Source organism: Prionailurus bengalensis, chromosome C1, assembly GCF_016509475.1.
Source record: "Prionailurus bengalensis isolate Pbe53 chromosome C1, Fcat_Pben_1.1_paternal_pri, whole genome shotgun sequence".
In the NCBI taxonomy this organism is placed as follows: Eukaryota; Metazoa; Chordata; class Mammalia; order Carnivora; family Felidae; genus Prionailurus; species Prionailurus bengalensis.
Genome location: NC_057345.1, coordinates 34,515,050 through 34,535,700, shown reverse-complemented (window position 1 = coordinate 34,535,700; position 20,651 = coordinate 34,515,050). Strand labels below are relative to the sequence as shown.

The following is a 20,651-nucleotide window of genomic DNA, read 5'->3' as shown; positions in this document are numbered from 1 at the left end:
GACAGAACAAAGCAAGGCAGAACTAGAGGGCTAGTACTCAGCAGTGCTGATTAAATAAATGTATGCATGCATGAATGCTGGGACTAATTTAATGGGTGGCAGTGGGCCGTGGGGAGGTTGCTGATACTACTGCAGGCCCACCCCAACCCAAGAGCAACGGCAGTATTATGCATGGCTCCAACCTAGGAGGCTTGGCTACAGCGGAGCGCTTCCACTCTAGGAGCTACAAGTTGGCACCCCAACTCCCTAATAAGGCCTGGATCCAAACATCCTCCCATCCTTCCCCAGGCCTTCGCCCAGTTAGGTGGTGGTGGCAGAAAAAAGGAAGCAGAGACAGCAATGCAGTGAAGATCCAGGTTTACTCTTTGGGAATCGGGAGGGGTGAGGAGGAGGTGTGGGTGGGACGGGGGCGCCTCTCAGTAGTCAGCTGTATAATCTGTGCCATGTAGCCCCCGGCACAGCAGTGTGAATTCTTTCACCATCTCCTTCACCCGCCTCTTGTTCACTCGCTCACTGAAGGGAAAGGACAGCAGGTTAGTACCGTCCACCACCACCACCCTCTCCTCTGGACCAGAGCCCAAGTGCCGCCGGCTCTGCTCACCGAAGGATCTGCTGGCTGAAGGTGTCCTTCTGTTCAGGGCTGAGGCGGGCGGAGGGAAAACCAGGTGGCTGTAGTGCCTCCTTGATCCACATGCTCAGGAGGCTGAAGCAGTGTTTGTTCAGAGCAAATAGGATGTCGGCAAAGCAGTCCATGAGGCTGCGGGAGGCCTGGCCCCCAATGGCCTGAGGGAGACGGGTTCTCAGCACACCAGGGCCTTGCCCCTTTTGCAGCAAGGGTGCCTAGCCATGCGCCACCCACTCCCAGTTTCTCAGCCAAGCTGCACATGGTAAGTGCTGTTCTGAGAGCCAGCTGATCCTCACAGCAACCCTAACAACTGTCAGCCATTTAACTGCTGAAGAAACAGAGTCAGCTTAGGGAACCAAAGGCTCAAGCTTCCCAGAGGGCAGCTGCCTCAGGAGTGAGGGCCACTCCACCCCCATCAAAGCCCCATCAAACACCGGCTGCATCTCACCTCCAGCACTGCTACGAGCAGCACACGGCCATCCTCCTGTACCACTTTCCCCACAGGTTCTACTTCCCCACACCGAGGCAGCAGCTCTGTCTACGGAGGATGGAGAGGACTGTCAGCCTCAGCTCTTTCCCCACTCTCCCTGGGGACAAGACTTGCACACCATACCCCTACACTCTGGAGTCCGGGGCAGGACTGCGAATAGGGGCTGGGGTGCGGGGGGAGGGGGGGGTCAGGACTCAGCATGGGACTCACAAAGAAGCCACAGGAGGCCTTGACAGTAGGTGCCTCAGGGAACTTGAGGGCCAGCACAGCTGTAGGAGAGGCAGAGGCAGATCAGGCGGGGCTTAAGGATCCACCTAAGGGGGACCCAGGCCCTCCTATCCACCTGGCCCCACTTACCACACTGGAACACAGCTTTGACATCCAATCGTTCACACAGGAACAGATCTGGCTTCCGCTTCAGAGCCTGCAGGAGGTGGAGCTGGTAAGCCCAGCCCCAACCAGCTCCAAGGACCATCCCCCCTCCCCACCACTCACCTGCCACCCCAGGCCCCAACTTCACGCACCATAGGTACAGGCTGCCAAAATCAGCCACCCAGCCATCTCTGGGGGACCCAAACCACCCCACAGTTCAGTCAGGAAGGGAACAGCCAGGGGATGCTACGTACATGTATGTGTACATGAATGCACAGGTGTGTGTGAGAGGTTAAGGGGGTGGTCACAGTACAGAAAGCTTGGGTCCCAAGTCACTCCCTAAGCAAATGCTTTTATTTTCCCCTCCATCAAGGCCAGACCTCCTGCAGGCTCCAGGTAGCCAGCAGTGACTGCTTTGATTCAGAGGCAGTCAAAGCCCCCTGGATTTGTTAACAGGACAGCAGAAAGAAGAGATGGCAGCTGGATGTGGAGCCCAGTCCAACAGCCCCCACGTCCCACCTGCATTCCTCAGACACCCTCCAGCTTAGGAGGAGGAAAAGTAGGGTCGGAGCCTTGGAGCCATGGCCCCACCATTCAGCCGGGATACCCTGAGTCCAGGCCCTTCTCAGCCACACCCAGCTCAGGAGTCAGTGCTGCCATGTGGGGGGAATGAGTACAAGGGGCAGAAAGCCCACCCCAAGTGGTACTAGGACACGACTGGCACATCCTCAGGTCACAGGAGATGCTCTGCACAGCTCCAGCAGTTATCAAACACGGCTGCTCCCCACCAGCCCCCCCAACACATACCATGTAGACCCCCAACCCTCCAGCCCCTCACATACCTTCCACTCCCGTTCATGTGCAAGCACCCCCACACTCACCCTCTCTGGAAACACCCTACTTACCCTCAAACACACCTCTATCACATCCCTTACACATACTTTCTCACATTTGCAACACACCCTGCTACCTATTCACATGCCTCAAACGCCCCACATTCCCCAGTCATGTCCACATGCCCACACTTTCAAGCTACCCAGTCCTCTAGCACATGTACCCTCCTAACACACCCACCCACCCACCCACCCACACACACACACACACACAAACGCCCTCACCCCCAAGGACGCACCCTCAGTTACCCATACACATGTCTATCCAGGCCCAGAACACACTCCCTATTCCCCCCTCCTCCTCCGCCCCCCCCCCCACCATACTGTAAGTTCCAAGAGAGTAAGAACTATGCCTGTTTTTGTTTACCATTATACCCTCAGCACCTGGCAGAGCACCAGACATGTATCACACACTAAGTATTTGTGGACTGATTAAGCGAAGGAACACATCATTTACCCCAACCCACAGGATCCCCACCATGGTCCCCACACTAGCCCCATGTCCCCACAGCTCACCACATGTATCTTCCACAACACACATTCCCTGTATGTCAGACATATCGACACCACAACATACACTCCTTCCCCCAAATACGCACTCTCACAACCCCACACACACACCTCCAACACATGACACTGCTTCAAAACCCATCAATGCCTAATGCACACCAACATACAACATGCATCAGTGCACGTGCCCACACTTCAACTACACATTTTTCCCGACACAACACACATACTACTTACAGCAGCTATGTGATTTGTTTCCAAACCAAACTAAACTGAAAACATACGAATAAGGTCCAACCCACTTACACATGCACCAAACACAAACACATCCCAACGCAGCCTCACAGTGGAGCCAGCACCCCACCTCCCAACAGCAGTACAACCTGAAGCCCAACTCCGGGCTCCACCCCAGCACATTCACCTTTGGCCCCTCCCTTCGGAGCTCCTCCCAGCCACCTCTCCAGAGCAGGTGGGGGGGTGGGGGCACTGAGGCAGGCAGTTCCCCGGCAGGAGCACGGGACAATGAACCCCAGGCCCTTCAACTCCGATCTCACCCCTGAACTTCAAGGGCACCCCAGCTACGAAGGAGCTGCCGGGCAAAATTACTCCCCCTCCCCCGCCCAGGCCAGCCCAGCTCCCTCCCTTTGGGATCGCCTCTCCCTGGTCTTGGTGGAAGAATGAGCTAGTTGAGGCAAAGGGGCACTAAAGGAGGATGTTGGGTTGTCAACTTCCACGGAAACAGATGAAGAAACTCTATTCAACTGAACAGAAAAAAAATTTGTCAACAGAAAGCTAAAAATAGGCTTAAATTGAATTTCAACATAAGAGAAAGAGAAAGAGAGAGAACAGAACGTGAATGAATAAAACTAAAACACACCTGTGCCAGGAGTTGCATAAATGAATCAACAATATCAGGATGATCCCTGGGCCCTAAAATATAATAAAGATGGAACTTAAGAAAAAATTATACAAACAGCAACTCAACCTCATATAGTTATGTGGGACTGAGAGCCTGCAGGGAGACAGCGTGGGGGCACATGAGCAGCAGGAAGCAAGATAAAGAAACAAAACATACAAAAACCATGAACTGGGAGAAGCCCAACAGAAAGAGACGGCAAAGTGAAGGACGGGCCTGCCCCAGCTCCCTCCCAGGGGTCCTTCCACCTACTCCCCACTCCTCCTCAGGCCAGTCCCCCCAGTGAGCCTTTGGTGCTGAAGCAATGTTGGACTCCACAGAGCTGAAGAAACAACCCCCACTCTTGCTGCGGCCTCTGGCTGGCTGGGGTGGCCCTACACTGCCTCCTAGCACATTTCCCCAACACTAGCCATCAAAGAGGAGGGCAGGGATGGAGAGAGGTTAGTCCTTGGTAACTCCCTTGGGGGCCTGGCTGAAGGCCCTGGAAAGGCCAGGGTATCAGGGCCTGAGCAGGTGCCCCCTCACTTCCATGGCCTTAGGGCTCCTGGTCTAGCCAAGGGAAGGACTCCCTGGGGTCCACTTAAACCAGAGGACTCCTCCTTGGCTAGGGCAGAGTCCAATATGCTGTGGGGATGGCTGGGCAAGCCACCAGCGGGGCCTCGGGGAAGAAACTGTATCATGAGGCCAAAAATGAGAGCCCCACCCAGCAAAGCCCCTCCACATGGACACCGACTGAGCAGAGAGCCAGGCTCAGGGCTGAAAACCAGCTCCCACCATCTGGACACACAGAGAAAGAGGGAAACCAGTCAACATGTCACCCCATGGTGCAGTGGGAGGGCAGAGGCTGAGAACGGAATGGCAAGACCAGGACAGCATAACAGGTAAGGGGGCCGTCCTGTCCTGCAAGACAACCAGCAAGCCCAGCAAGTATGATTGATTTTGGACACTACTCTGCCTCCAGTTCTGTTGACACCTGTGGCAAGGACAAGGCATGTGTCTAGAGCTCCTGGGCTGTTCCCCTTTCAGGAGGAGGCGCTGCACGAACATCTGCCTGATACACCACTAAGGAGCCGTGTGATCTTGTGCAAGCCACAAATGCCCAGTTTCCCCAACTGTAAAGTAGATAATTATCTCTTCCATGTTTCCTTTTCCAGGCTATGAGGAGCCACTGATAAAGTCCATCTCTTTCACATCTGAGCCCTGATTTACTCAAGTCCTGGAGAGTGAGGCCCATGCCCTATGCCAGGGTCCCCCTACAGACAGCATGTTTGACATTCGGCAGCCACCCTGCTAGTGGCTGGCCCCAGATAGTGAGGAAGAAAGGTTCCGAGGGCAGGGAGACCTTACCCTCCTTTCTTCAATAGTGTCTGATACCTACTCTATGCTGGCCTTGTTCTGGGCACTGAGGATGCAGAGAGAAGAGGCTCGACCCTGCCCTTGAGGGGCTTAGTCTAGGGAGAGAGACACACACATGAAAGCTGATTATTGAGTATGATTGGTACTATATCAGCAGTGTGTACATGATGCAGTTTCAGCATAAAGTCAGAAGCACCTAGTTCTGCCCCAGAGAAGCTTCTAGGACTGATGCATAAGTAAGGCATGGAGGAGTAAGAGCTCACCCAGTAAAGGGCACAGGGCATTCCAGTTAGAGGATCAAATGGGACATCAAAGGGAGAGGTCAGTGTGGCTAGACTGCTGGTGTCTCAGGGACACTGGCAGAAGACACTGAGGAGTATGCAGGAGCTGCACCATGTGGGTGGGAGCAGGGTGAGAACCTGAGGCAATGGACAGCCAACGAAAGGGTTTCCGGCCAGAGAGGGAAAATACTCAGATGTGTGTTTTCTAAAGAACATTACAACTGCAGGATGCAGAATGGACTGCAGGGAAGGGCAGATGTCAGGAAAACCAGTTAGAGGACTATTGGGGCAACCCGGACACTGAGGTGTGGTCATGGAGGGAGGGGAGAGACGTGGGCAATCTGCGGGATAATCAGGAGTCAGGACCACCTAGACTTGCCCCTGACTGGATGCAAGAAGTGGGAGAGGTGGAGTTAAGGATTTAAGGGTGGCCACACTTGGTTTCTGGCTCAAGTTTCTGCTCGCTTTGCACCTACCCATGGGCCACTGGAGCAGAGGCCAGCATCATGGGACCACATAATGATGACATCAGCAGAGAGCGCTCTGGCTCCAGCTGAAACCCCTGGTAAGCCTCAAACCTGCAACCACAAATCCAGACAAGACTCATGAGGCTGGTGGAGCAGCGCTGTTTCTTTTCCAAGTTAGAAACCTGGGCTAGACAGCAGGGGAAGCCTAGAGCCCCCTGCTCCCAGCACTCTCAGGCAGAGGGCCACAGAGAACGGGGAGCTGGGACCACAGCCAAAAGCTTTGGGCCTAAAAAGGAATAAGCCCCGATGCAGGGAAAGGAACCAGAACTCCCTGAGTACTTCATGTGCAAAAACCCCAAGCCAGGGGACCAAGAGACACTGCTTTCATACCTATAACAATCCTATCAAGTACACGAAATCTCTATTTCACAGACATGGAAACAAAGGCTCCGCAAAGGTAAGTGACTTGCCCAAGGTCACACAACTAGTTGGTGGTGATGAGCTTAGAATCTAGGTCTATCTGACTCCAAAGCCCATGCTCTTTCCACTTTTCATTATATCCCAAAGAAAAGGAGCCAGCCTAGTGTCCCAAGTCCCTCAGAGCTCTGGCCCCATCTCCCCCCACATCAAGACTGGCCCTAAGTCCAGCAGGCCAGTAGAAGACATCATTCACTCTCTTATCCACTTCAACCTACGGTGTCACTACTTGGAGGGTGACAATTGTGCTGTGCTTGATCCCCCAAGTTTCCCACCAAGTCCCATGTGCAACTCAGGGGACAGAGGAGAACAGAGTGGGCAGCTTTGGCTCCCCAATCGGGGAAGCAGAGGCAGTGGCAGTGGTGGCAGTGGCGGCAACAGCAGGGACCCTGGTCAGGACCTACCTTGTTGGAAGAGAGTGAGTGTGATGGAGGTGACGAGCAGGAAGAGGGCCTCGATTGGGGGAAAGTGGGCAGGTTCATGAGCAAAGATGTGGACCAGCTACAACAAAGCAGGGAATGCTGGTCAGCTGAGGCCCTGTCTCACCAAGAACTGGCCAGCATCCCTAGAATGCAGGTCAGGATCCCTGCCAGGACAGCCATCCACCCCACTCTACCCACCACCCCATCCCTGGGTCAGACCTCTAACTAGGATGGAATTTAAAACACTGCTGCCTCAATCAGAAGGCCCACCTGTCGAGTGAGGTCAAGAGCAGAGGCCTGGGGGATGGTGCTGTACATCCGACCCAGCATCTCACACAGCTGTGGCACCATGGGGGCAAAGTCATCCAGCAGTGTCTTAACAGACTTCTCAAAGATAGCGCACACCGCCTTGGGAAAGAAGCAAAGGGGCCCAGGAAATAGACAACAGTATTATGATCATCAAACCTGCCAAGAGACTAGATCTCAATTATTCGAACCCCTGAAAAGAAGTATAATTATGTGATGTGATAGGGATTCTAATTATCATACAATGGCAATCATATTATAATCCATAAATGTGTCAAATCAACATGCTGTACACCTTAAATTTATACAATGTTAACTGTCAAATATATTTCGTTTAAAAAAAAAGAAAAAAGGAAGAAAGCAAAGGGGTCCTGGTTAGCAGGTCACAATCACCCAGAACACAACTGAGGCTCTGCACAGAGGAGGCCTAAGGTGGGACCCTTACCTATAAGGCCTGGCCTGGCCCTGCGAATCAAGAAAGGTAAACAAGCCTGACCCTCACCCTGAAGGGCAGCAGGCCAAAAGACCTTCTCAGAGGAGCACAGGATGGAACTTTGTAACTCAAGTCTCGCTACTTACATCTCCACCATTTCCTCTCAGAGAGCAGCAATAGTAAGAAAATCCTGAATTGAAAACGGACCAAAGGCAGGTCTCTGATTACAAGGTGGATCCCTGACTGTCACTCAGCCCCAACATCATAGTTCTTTGGTCAAGGACTTCCTGTGATATTGGAAAGTTCTGAATGTCTTCCCAAAACATTCCTTGTGTCTGTGAGGCAGGATTCACCTCCTTTATTTTCTCCAGACCACTGTAAGCCAAGATGGGGCAGCAACACCTTCATCCTGCTCCATATCTAAGCAAAGTCACGATGGGGGCAGAGAGCAAGGATTGAGGCTCACCTCCACCACTTGGGCATCATTCAGCCATTTGCTCAGCACCTTCTGGATAAGCTGGAAGACCTGCTGCAACACCACAACCACCTGAAGACACAGAAGAAGTGAGGTGCCCCACCACCACTCTCACCCACCCCAGAAGGACCCGGTAGTACAAAGTTGGCCAGAAGTTCAAACCTATTACTCCAGACTGCATGTTGAGGACTCAATGGATGGGACCTTGGGGGAAGGAGTGGTGTGTTGAATCCCCCATGAATAAAGAGGATATCCTGAATTCTAGGGATCATTTTAGAGGAAGCCTCAAAGTGCAAAGCAGGGATATTATGAAGGCTTCAGAAGATTATTAAAACTTTGTAACTTTTAAGAAAAATCACTCCCTATCCATTTCTGCTCAGAAAAATCCTTTCAGTATCAAAAGCCTATGGGTTAGCCCCTGAAGTGGAGATGCTGTCTCACTCAAACAGGCTTAGGGTGCAGAGCCCCAAGGGATGCACAGATATGGCAACTTACGGAGGAGCAGAGAGCAGACTGAGGTCCTGGGAGGTAAGGGAAGGCAGGACAATGACTACCACGGAAGGAGAAGGGGCTCTGTAGGAGGATGCTAGCCCAACTTTGGTCTAGAGCCAAAAGGGCAACTGAAACTAAAGTGGAGAGCTGAAGAGAGAAGCTAGGATACTGTGGCTCCCTTTCCTCCAGGAGAAACCCTGGGAACAATAATCCAAGCAGTGTCTCACATTTATACAAAATTTTACTCAAGACCACATATGCTACCCAGCATCATTCTATTGAGATAAGCAAGCCAGGTAGTCTGATGTTCATAGTTTTGAATGGGAAGCTGAGCCTTGCTCCAGATCAAACAGCTTGTAAGTGGTCACCACAACCCCCTGTGCCTGAGCTTATCACAGTACTTATCACACTGCTTTGTGACAATCTGTTTATGTATGTTTCCTCTAGACTGGGAGCAAGTCGAAGGCAAGAACTATTACACGTGGAGCATGTAAGCATCCCCAGTGCCCACAGGGGATGGTGAGTAGCCAAGTAGAAGACCCCCCGGAACTGGGGGTCAAACAGGAACCCATAATTACATCATTTATGGGGTTGAAGGATAATGTCAATGTCTCCCGTGAGATGGAGGAACCACAATGACATCACCCTGGTTGGGCTGGGGACAAAGACAAGTATCACCCACAGGGTTGGAAGACACAATGATATCACTCCCTACAGAATGAGGCAGAATGATAAGGTCATTCACAGGATCAACACACCAAATGCATCATGCCCCATGGGGCCAAGGGAACCATGACAATATTATCCATAAAGTTGGGGAGTAACAATGATATTCCCACAGGGTGTGTGGTAGTGTGTGTGTGTGTGTGTGTGTGTGTGTGTGTGTGTGTTGGGGGTGGAGGGCAATGGCAACATCACCCACGGGGTTGGGTCCCTGTGGCACTGGCAGCTTCCGGAGCTCAGGGCCTTCATGTTCATCCTCATGATGACTGACATCCAGCGTGGTGAAGAGGTTGGAGAGAAGCCCCAAGATGTGGACAATGGCCAGTTTGTTGGAAGGATTAGGCTATGGGGAGAATCAAACCAAGCTCTGGATCTCCGAGGCCCAGCTTGGCCCCCGGACCCCAGCCCTGACTGTCAACTCCAACCCCACTCCCCAACAGCCATAGCCCACACAAAGGGCAACCCACCCCTGCCTTCTGGCCACACACACATACACACACACCAGCTCACTCACTATCTCCTCTGCCAGCTTCTCCAGCTGCTGGATATAGGGTGAGATAAGGGAGTGCAGGTTCTTAAGGATCTCCTCCACCTGCAGGGCTGACAGCAGGAAGCCCAGTGCCTGCATCAGCCACATGCACTGGCTTGTCTGTGGGGCAGAACATGGAAAGTCAATCCTGGATACATCTGGATGTGGGTAGGAAAAATAAACCTCTTGGGGAAGCTTCCAAGAACAGAGAATAAAAGACAAGGGGTAAGAAAAGGCAGAAGAGGATTTCTGCAGATTCCCATAATATCCCCAAGGACCCCCTAGAAACTTCTGGGCTCACCTTGTGGATCTGTTTCATCAACACATCCTGGAGATAAACAGAAGGAATTTGGTATCAGCACAGTGCAGTGTGCCCTGAGACCCAGCCCAACCCTAGCCCACGCATACCTGGGAGACAGCCACAATGTTAGCAGCATAGGGTGGCAGGTCATACTTGCATTCTCGGCAGATCTTCTTGAGGGTGGACACTGAAGAGACAGAGAGCTCAGGATTGCCTAGGGCATGCAGTACGAGGGGCAGAACACTGTTGATCATGACGGGGTGGTCAGCCAGCCATTCAGACAGAGCTCCTGGGGGAAGAAGGGAGAGGGGAGGATATCTGAGGCAGGCCAGGCTGGCTTTGTACCATGTCCCTGAGAGGCAGGCAGAGCTTCTGGCAGATCAAATTACAGCCCTAGAGCTGAATAGGCAAATATGCATGCACATGCTCAAACAGGAGCCTTATAGCTGAGAAGCAGGAAGAAGTTACTCAGAAGAGGTCTAGCACTGCTGTTCCATTGACAGCAAACTAGCTTCACTGAATTGCAGCTCAGAACACTGTAGGAAGGACCCCTAGATGTGCCAGGACAGCCAGTTGGCTGCAATGCTGATTGTGTGTGTGGGCATGTGTGTCTCTCCCATTTTGGACAGGAACCAGCAGGCCAACTATAGCTGGGGATGGGGTGCCTGTGGCTCTGGAAATGTGCTCATGGGTGTGTGCCAGGTCTCACCAATGGTGAACATGACAGTATCCGCCAGCTGCACGTTGCTGATGCTGATCCGTGGAATGAGGCCAATGAGCCCAGGCACCACATCAGAATAATTGACATCGATGGTCTCTGCGATGGATTGGAAGCCATAGAGCAGGGCCTCTGTGTGCTGAGGAAAGAGGGTGCCACTGGCTTGGCTGAGGAGGAGGGTGTGACAGTTCTGGGAGGGCTGAGGGAATCAGGCTTGGGAGGTACCTGCCAGGAGTAGGGCTCCTCTGAGCTGGTGAGCAAACGGCCCAGCTTGTCATAGAGGTTGCTGAGCAGCTCGGCCCCCAGCATCTCATACACATACATGAGCGTATCTGAGATGTCCACCCTAAGAAGTAGACGAAGACCTTATACACTGCCCGGATCCTGCTCCCAAGCCCAGGAGCCCACCCCAGCTCCCTCACAACTGCAAAAGTGCCTAGAGAATAGAGAAAGGAGCCTCAGGATTCAAGAGGCCTGGTCTTGGGCTCCTCCCCTCATTGCCTTCATTATTTCAGGACTCTATTTAGAGGTAGGATTGGCCTGCTACCATCACCTGTAAATTCGGAACTGCTCCTTCTCATCTGAGGACCAGAATCCATATTCCTCATCAGAAGGAAACTGGGCCTTGTGCAGAAGCACATCCACCAGCTGGAAGTAGACCGGCCGGTACACCTGCTGGTACACAGCCTGCTTCTCTGCCTCAAAGGACAGAATGTCATCCTGAGAGAGCCAGGGAAGAAAGTTAGCCACCTCAGCACCAGGCCCAGAAGCCCATGATCTACCTTCTGTCATTACAGCCCAATTCTACTAGAGGTCACATAGACACACCTGCAACGTGTACCAGAAGGTGAGGGTCAGGGAACTGGTGGTCTCATTGACAGGATAGTGGCCAGGGATGCCGGTGCAGAACATAATCATGTTGACAAGGGCCAGGAAGCTCTGCCAGTGCTCCACTTGGTCCAGCAAGGCCCTTGGAAGGAGGAGGTATAGTAAGGTCATTCTCCCTCCCCCAACAGGGCTCCAAAACCATACCTCTGAGAGGGCCCTGCTATCCCACCCCCAGCTGCCCAACTGCTCACCGGGAGTGGTTCTCGCCCAGGGCCACAGCAATGCGACAGATGCCATGGGAGGTCTCCATGTCCCCATTCTGCACTGCCTGTCGCAGTTGATCTTGCAATCCCAGCACCAGCGGGATGAGTTTAAGGAGTGTGTTCACATACCTGGAGGCATGAGGTAAGGAGACCCATCAGAGCTGTCTACCCATCCCCCACCAGCTTTGAGAGAAAGGCACATTCTCCCCGTCTTCCATCAAAGCTCACTCCCCACAACAAACCCAAAGCAAAAAAGAGGTCAGGGCCTACATCGTAGCTTTGATGCTGCCCATGTTGAGAAGAACCTTCTGTCAGAGACTTCCAGGAGAACTCTGAGAAGGAAGTGTGAGGTCAGTGTTACAGGTTAAATTGTGTCCTCTAATTGGACTTACAGTTGGTGCTGGCACGAGTTAAGACTTCTGGGGAAGTTGGGATGAGATGCACGTATTTTGCATGTGGGAAGGACATATTTTAGAGGGGCCAAGGGGCAGCCTATTATGGGCTGAGTTGTATCCACCAAGAAGATGTGTTGAAGTCCTAATCTCCAATACCTCAGAATGTAATCTTATTTCAAAACAGTGTCATTGCAGATGAGATCACAGAGTAGGGGGGGAGCTCTACTACAGTACAATGGATGTCCTTATAAGACAACCATGTGAAGACAGAGGCTCATAGGGAGAATGACATGTGATGACAAAGGCAGAGATTGGAGTCATGCAACTTAAAGCCAAGGACCACCACAGATTGCCAGCAAACAAACAGAAGCTAGGAAGAGGTGAGGAAGGATTCTCCTCCGGGTTTTTAGAGGAAACCGACACCTTGATTTTGGACCCCCAGCCTCTGCAACTATGAGACAATAAATTTCTGTTGTTTAAAGCTGCCCAGTGTGAGGTACTTTATTACAGCCCCTCCAGAAAACTAATATAGACAGTGTTACGGGAGACTGAACAGGATGAGTGACAGAGGAGTTAATACAGGCTCAGGAGCCCTGATAAAGACTTCGGAAGGCACCGACAGCATCAGTCCCCACCTTCCATTCCACTCCCTACCACCAGATCCTAATTCCTATGTACTCTGGTGGCAGTATGAAGGGACAGCAATAGATGATGAACTAGGAGATAGCTAAGAGGAAAAATGGACAGGACTTGATGACTGATTGAATATGACAATGGGGAAGAGTCAAGGACAACTCTCACGTTATTGACTAAACAACTAAGTAGATGGTGGAGCTATTTACTGAGGCCAGGAGGAGTGGGTAGAGAGGAATAGTAATAAATTTAAAGGGAGGCCAGAAGGCGATAAGTTCAGTGTTAGGCATGTTGAATCAGAGGTACCTGGTGAGATATGCAAACAGAAGTGTCCAGAGAGTTGGATATAAAAACCTGAAGCCCAAGGGCGAAGTCAGAGCAAGAGATATAGTCATCAGCAAACAGCTGGCAACTGAAGCTATGGGAGTAGATGAGCATTGCCCAGGAAGAAAGTGGTGAATGAGAGAAAAGAAGGTGCAAGTCAGAGTCCTGAAGCACAATGATCCTTAAAGGGGAGCAGGGGACACACAGTATACAAAGGAGACTGAGAATGCTAGCTCTATCTCACTGGATCCCTCCCCAGCAGTCTGCTGTGGAGATCAGACTAATCGCATGAAGTGATACTCTCAGAGGGAATCAGATGCTTGAGACCCCTCTGCTACCAATCATAGTGTCACCATAGCAATCTATGGAGAGGTAGGAGGTTGAAAGTCCAGAGGAGTTCTATTTGCATTTGCCCTAAGCAGGCTGCTAGGCAGGTAGTCTCATAACCTCAGGGGTAAGATGAAAACAAGGGGCAACCAGCCCAGATGTCAGCTTTCTCCAAATCCTCATTCTGGTTGGACAAGATATCCATACGAGGATACTCCCAACCCAGAGACAGCCCTAGAGGGCTCTGCCTGGAAACAGCTGGGATAGCTTCAGTCTCATGACCCTGACACAGGCTGCACCACCAGACAATGGGCACCTTCAGGCCAGACTCTGGCACAGAGAGCAGGGACAGGGCCAAAGTCATGGCGTGCGAGCTTACCAGCAGCTGAGATGGGGGCAGGAGATAACGCCCAGTCCCCAAAGCGTCCCCACCAAGGCTCCCTCACACCTGCCAAAGTTCATGTACACAGCAGGTACTCAATCTTCACTGAGTTCTTAATTGGTCACATTTGAGCTGCATAATAGGCTAAGTCACAGACAAGTCCAGAAGGGCTCAGAGTATAACTCAAGGTCATATAGCAACTTTGAGACAAATTCCAGGCTGAGGTAGCCTCTTCTGCTGCAGGACTGCTCTTTCAGAGCCTTACCTGAATTTTCCCCAAAGGATCTATGCAAATCTCAGCCCAGATCTCAAATTCTAACTGATGGGAGCCCCCAAGAACTTGTCTAATTCACCTTCTCTCCTCCCCCAGCCCCCAGTGAAAGCTTTTCCAGGACTAAAAACGTATTTCAGGAAAAAGAAAATTGAGGGAGAGTCAGGCAAGCAGCAGCAGCTGTGGAAGAGTGGGAAAGAGGGAACCTGAGTGCAAGCTCAGCCAAGGGGACAGCCAATATTAGGACACCTGGGGAAGGCAGTGGCTGGATAACCCAAGAGGCAAAACCACAGGTGACTTTCTCAAGCCAAAGTCTAGGAAGCTAGACTAGACAGAGCAAGACCCAAACTCTGACACTAGGCTGGTGCAGCACCCCGGTGGGGGAAACCCTTGTTTAGATTTCCCACCACCTGGGCACCTATTCCTGAGAACTATGCACACAGAAGAGCAGGTCTGAGGCTTCCAGAGGTTTCTAGGTTTGGGAGAGGGAGATAGAGAGGATGTCTTTAAGCCCATGGCTGAGACTGGGTTCAAGAGGCCTAGTTCTGTTGGTCAGCTCAAGCTGCCGGGGCAGGGCTGCTGGGACTTGCTGGCTGCCACTCACACTGAGCTCAGCCCAGACCTGCAATTAGAGCTCAGGGAGGAGAGCTGAGAAAATGGGGAGAGTTGCTAAGCAACCATGGGGGCTGCAGCCAATGGGCGCTCAGGAGGCTGTGGGTTCCCTCACTGGCTCCTTGTTCGCTCATTCGTTCAGAAGAGAAGAGGCATCAATTACCTGCCAAAGCCCTCGAGACCGGCTGGGCGGGTAAACCTGGGTGTATCCAAGGACACCCCACATCACCCATGCACTGGCCCTGGCCAATTCCCTTTAGCTACCAACTGTCTGAGTGCAGCCAGCACTCGAGCTTCAAGCTGCCAAGAAAGGCTAGTCCTGGGACTTGATACCCACCTTGAGTTGGAAAACCTGGGAAACCATGGGAAAGAAACACTAACTGCCGATGCAAAACGATACCAAATACTAACAACTGCCTTTTATGGGGTGTGCAAGAACCAGGCTAAACCTTTCATAGACATTTTCTTCTTTAATCCTATTAATATCAAAATATTCTTTATAGAATACCAGGGGCAGACCCTGTGCACATTGTCCTATTTAAGCCTTTACAACCCTCTCCGGTTAATATGATCACATCCATTTTACTGATGAGGAAACTGAGGCTTAAAAGCGACTTATCCAAGGTATCGGACCTAGTAAACAGACCATCTGGGATTCAAACTCAGACGTGACTAATGCCAAGGCTAGAGCCATTAACCACTCTCTGATGCCATCTCTTTCAATGTTTTTCCCCTCCAAGTCTGCTAAGGGTTTCTAAAGCCCTACCTCTGAAGTGTTAGTGTCTCCAGTCTTGCCATGGCCAATCCAACTTATACCAAACATCTCATTATGGCATTTTCTCTACTTGAAATCCTTTAATATCTTTACATCATCCTCAGGATGAAGACCAAAATCTTAAGCCTGGCTGACAAAGGTCTTACATAATCTGGGCCCAGACCTCCCACAACTGGCCCTTAAATCCTGCTGTTTAATCACCACCACTCACCAGGCTTTCTCAACACCCTTTCTTTGCTAAGGCTCTTTAAAGCACACTTCCTCTGGGAAGCCTTTCACAGTCCTAAGACCAGGTTAAATGCCTCCTCTGGGCTCTTACAGTCCCCCCACCATTTTCTCTATCATAGCGTTCATCTCGTTGACCACACTTGCCCCTCCATGTGTCTGTTAGACTGTGAGCTCCTGGCTTGCTGAAGTCAACCCATTCATCTTTATGCACCTGGTGCTCAGCACAGGACCCAAGACACAAAAAGGCACGCAACAAACATTTGCTGCACACACACCTCACTACACTCACCTTCCTTCAAGTCCTTAAAGGTACTACGGTGCTGTGCACCAGGGGCCTTTGCCCCTGCTATAGTTCCTGAAGCCTGGAGCGCTCCCTCTTCCCCTGAACTCCCCCACCCTGCTCCCACCTCTCAGGCAACTCCTACTTTTCATCTGTTCAAAAAACACCGAATGCTACCAAATGCTGCCAGGCACAATGTGACAAAATAAAATGATTCAGTGTCTGTCCTCACAGAGCTGAGAGACCAATGAGGAGACATACATTAATTTATGATGAAACTGTGTTACAGGCTAAGAAGGAAAAACACTAGAAGCTCTGAGATACAATAATAGAGTAGACCAAACTTAGTCTTAAAAATCATTGAGGGCTTTCCTAAGATAATGAAATTTCAGTTGAGGTAGAGATGATGTGTCAAGCACCTGTGATGGTTCAGAAGCTAGAAGGAGCATGGAACATTCAAGCAACTGAAAAGACTGTATGAGAGTGGAGAAAGGAGCATGACATGAGAAGAGGTTAGAGATGCCATTCTGTGCAGCACCTTGTGGATCACGTTAAGGATTCTGAACTTTATCCTAAGAGCTGTGAAAAGCCACTGAAGGGTTCTGAGCAGAAAGGACAAATTGGATCCTCCTTTTCAAAAGATCACTCTAGCTGCTCGGTGGACAATATGGGTACAGGAGTAAAAACCAGGGGACTAGTGAAAAATCTCTGCAATCATTTGGGGAGAGAGATGATGACAGCTCGGACTAGGGTGGTGGCAGTGGAGATGGGAAAAATAGATTTGCAGTACGGTCAGGAGCAGAACAGCCAGGACATGGTGACTGATTGGTTGAGAGAAAGAGAAGAAAGAGTCAAATATTTTAACTGAATAATCTGTTGGATGATTAGTTGTGTCTCCCTCTCTGAACCATAAGGACAAGGACCATGTCTTGTTTGCCTCCTTGTGTATCTCCAGCAAAGGACCAGGTATGCAGTAGGCACTCAATTCGTGTTTATTGAACAGATAGATGGAAGGCCAATCAAACTGTTCTTTTCTGGGAAGATGGGGACCAGCTCACCTCTGGGCATCGGGCTGTGAAATGGCATTGACAATGGCCTCCACGCTGCTGTCGAAGAGCTCCGAGTCCTGCAGAGCAGCAAAGGCAGCCTGAATAAGCGCCTCACAGTCCTGCAGTGGCACCTCCAGCTGCACCCAGCTGGAAAAGCACTTGAGCACCTTCTGACGCACACAGCTGGGTGAGCTGGGCTGCTGTAGCAGCTGCTCTAGCAACGGGAAGACAGCCCCGCACTCCACTGCCAGGCTGGCCCGCACCAGGCCTTTGCGATACTGGGGCAGGCGGCTCGTCTGGAACTCCTCGGGCAGCACTGTCAGCAGCTCTAGTAGGGCCAGGCAGCGGCCCTGACCATCCACCGGTGAGTCCTCAGCCTGGAAGAGCCGTACCATATCTGCCACAGCACATGGCCAAGCATCAGGCATCATGCTGAGAGCCAGGGAGGCCAGTGCCACGCACAGCCGAGTCAGCACGATCTTGGAGCCACTAGCAAAGTGGGTGATCTGGGTGAAGAGCTGTGCCTTTAGACTTTCATACTGGTCAGTGGGGATGTCACTCCAGTAGCGAGAGATCTTGATGTGCAGGGCACTGGCCCCAAAGTACTGGATCTCAGGCACCTTGTCGGGCTGCAGTAGCTGCCAGCTGAAGTGCCAGGCCTGTGGGGAGACCTGGGCCTGCATCAGCCACTTCTGAGCCAGGTTCTTGTTCTCAATGTTGGGATCGTAGTAGAGCTGGTGCAGCGCCTGCAGGACAGCACAGGACTGAGCAGGTGTTGGCCACTCTGGATCCTGTCAGAGCCCAGAACTTGGTCTTGCAAATCTGCTCTCTCTTTCTGACTGAGGGGCTGAGCAGGTAGAGCTCACTGTTTCCTGAACCGAGGATCCTACTGATACCCGGAGAGCCTGAACTCTGCCCATGCTCTACCATGTTGTCATTATAGCCAAACATTAGGGGTTCAGAAAGTGAACCTCCACAGGAAAGCAGAAAGAGGCTGAGCTCCCCAAAGGGGAGGCATTTGAGGTAAAGGACAAGGTCCAGGTTGAAGGAATGGCTCCACAGGGATGAAGCTAAGCCTGAGAAGAGCATGGAACAGCCTGAAGGGCCCTGACCCTCCCAGGCACAGCTGGTCCCATCAACTCCAAAGGTTCTATTCAGCTCCCCCAGGATCATCCCTCGGTCACTCCAGATGCTGGCACCAAAGCCATTGTGAAATCTGAGCACGACTAAGGCTTTGCCAGGCAGCCTTAGGCCAGAGGCATACTGGAGGGGAGGGTGAGAACACCCCCCAGAGAGCGCATGTGAGGGTCCAAAAAGCTGGTCAAGAAGTCTTGGCTGGCAGCCCTGGCAAATGCCTTGCCTGGAGCTCTCAACTCGCCAAATCCCCAGGGTCCCAATTCCACAGGGACTTCACACAGTAAGAAAACAGTGGTTTGTCTCCCTGGCTGCACATGGAAGAGTGTGCCACCATGCCAACAGCACCCAGCCCCAGGGGGTGGAAGGGTGAGGTCAGGACTCTGACCCCCTAAGCAAGCTCCATCCAAGTAGACTTAGCCCTATTTGTACCTCTGACAGCAGCTTATATTTACAGTCCCTTGTTTGGCTCCTCAGGGATGCTGAATTCAGCAGGCAAAGAAGCAGTAGGGATAGATTTTCACCATTTGGTATGGCAAAAGGGGCTCAAAAATAACAAATGAATATCTGCAACCATTCCTTGCTTTCCATCTCCCCATTCAACCCAGCAGGGAGGCATTTCTGCATCCCAGGCCTCAGGGGCAGAACCCAGAAAAGAACCAGAGAAGCAGTTCAAAAAAGATGGGCTGGGCAGTGGGAGAGCCTGGGAAGACCATGGCAGGAAGCTATGTGGACAGGTGAGCAGAGAAGGATCCTGAGGCTGCCAGCAGGACCGGATCCCTTAGATCCATTACCAAAGAGAGGGGGTTAGCCCTTCCTGCCTGCTCGGGACTCGTCTGGCCTCCATCCAATACAAGAAGGATCCTTCCCTAAGAAAGAGTGAAAACATAACCCAGACTGTTTCAGTTCCAGGTTATTTTCTGAGCCCCTGGGTCACAAAACAGGTCCAGCATGGCTCAGCATCGGTATGGTTCCTGAGGGCTGAGCTGTAGGTCTCCTGGATTCCTGGTTTCTTACTGCACTGCTCATGCAGTACCCACGGAGCTGGAGAATAGCCAATCCGGCCGGAGGTCTAGGCTATCAGCACCCTGAAGGGACCAGCCCAAGACCCTAGAGTATCCAAAGAGAACCCATGTCTAAGGAAAGCCAAAAATAGCCCATTAGGACACCATAACACTGCTGTCCACGCCTGCCCAGAGAGACAGCAAATGCCAGGTGCTCTGGGGGCACCATCCCAGCAGGCACCCAGCCCAGGCCTGGGCTCTGGCATTAATGTCAGTCCCCAGAACTTCTGCTCTGTCACCGGTATGCCCACCCCCGGGCCCTCATACCTTCTCCACGTTCTCCACAGTGAAGTCCAAGGCTGGTGCTGCTCCAGCCCCTGCAGCCCCAGGCTGCTCCTCCCGCCGCTCCATCTTTGCTCCCTCCCCAGCAGGGAGGTGGACCCTGACCTGTCTCCTGCCCCAGCCCCTTGGCTGCTGGCCCCGTGCTAGACCCCAGCTTGGGTGCCCAGGGAGCGGTGGGGTGACAGGGGGCCCAGGGCGGGCATGGCTGCCGAGGCCTCCCCACCTCGGATGGGGATGGGGGGCTTGCCAGAGGCCAAAAGGAGTGCTCTTAGGAGGAGACCAACTGAGGGGGACTCTGAGGAGGGAGCCGTCAGTGAAGAGTTCACAGGCGGGGGTCCTGGTGGTAGGTCACGGCTCTGTCCCCAGACTCTCTGAGGGAGTCACAGGGAAGGCAGGCCTGTGGGGGAAACCGAGCCCCTGGCCCGTGAGAGGTCACAGGGTCGATGGCCTGTACCCACAACACCCTGGTCTGAGTGCGCTCTCGGGTCCTACGAGGAGGTCACGGGGTGGGGGGTGACGAGGGAGAGAGCCCTTCGCGGGTTACGGAGGCGTCCGATGAGGCGCAGGGGTGCAGCTTCGCGAGTCTGGGGCGAAGAGTCCGTAGAGTTGAGGGGCTGTGGCAGATCCCCTCCGGCCGGCCTGGCCCGCGCTCTTCTCACCGCCCGGCTCCGGCCCCGCTACTGCCGCTGCCGCCGCCCCAGTGACTGACAGACGAGCCGGCCCGGCCGGGACGGGGCGGGGACCTCAGCGAGGCGCGGGCTGCCCCGAGCGCCTGTCCCCGGCACCGCCGACTCCGGCGCCGCCCTGCCCCCGCGCCTGCCCTGGCCCGGCCCGGCCCGGCACAGCCCGGCCAGGCACAGCGGAACTGCGCGGAAACTCATTCCGGGTCCCTGGCCCTGTCCTCGCGCCGGCCCGCGCGCCCCCGGAGCAGGCGACGGCGCGGCGCGCCGCTCGAGGCCCCCGCTGAGCCAAGGCCCCGCCGCTGTGCACCCTGGGAAACGTAGTCCGCATTGCGCCA

General features: G+C 52.8%; 1 protein-coding gene across 3 annotated transcripts; it reads right to left on the bottom strand.

Moving 5' to 3' along the window:
* Positions 1-340: 340 nt before the first annotated feature.
* Positions 341-20,412, bottom strand: IPO13 (importin 13). Of its 3 annotated transcripts, none has more exons than XM_043574709.1 (20): positions 19,619-20,408; positions 17,163-17,899; positions 11,866-12,006; positions 11,615-11,756; positions 11,340-11,506; positions 11,012-11,132; positions 10,778-10,925; positions 10,176-10,357; positions 10,069-10,095; positions 9,741-9,887; positions 9,438-9,581; positions 8,015-8,095; positions 7,080-7,217; positions 6,792-6,888; positions 3,768-3,820; positions 1,473-1,539; positions 1,326-1,384; positions 1,074-1,163; positions 602-783; positions 341-513 (listed from the first exon to the last, which is right to left on the bottom strand). In XM_043574709.1, the coding sequence occupies exons 1-20, from the start codon at positions 19,700-19,702 to the stop codon at positions 417-419; spliced, it is 2,904 nt and encodes a 967-aa protein (XP_043430644.1). In that variant the 5' UTR covers positions 19,703-20,408; the 3' UTR covers positions 341-416. The 3 variants fall into 3 exon arrangements, 2 of the variants coding, with proteins under 2 accessions (XP_043430644.1, XP_043430645.1); XM_043574710.1 differs by having other exon boundaries at positions 9,753-9,887; positions 19,619-20,405; XR_006296567.1 differs by lacking the exons at positions 341-513; positions 602-783; positions 3,768-3,820 and having other exon boundaries at positions 1,106-1,163; positions 19,619-20,412.
* Positions 20,413-20,651: the final 239 nt, after the last annotated feature.

Coding starts and splice junctions, on each gene's coding strand:
- IPO13 (XM_043574709.1), bottom strand. CDS start 19,702: ATGGAGCGGCGGGAGGAGCAGCCTGGGGCTGCAGGGGCTGGAGCAGCA. Junction 17,900..19,618: donor CTGTGGAGAACGTGGAGAAG/GTATGAGGGCCC, acceptor GCTGTCCTGCAG/GCGCTGCACCAGCTCTACTA. Junction 10,926..11,011: donor AGGAGCCCTACTCCTGGCAG/GTACCTCCCAAG, acceptor CTCTTTCCTCAG/CACACAGAGGCCCTGCTCTA.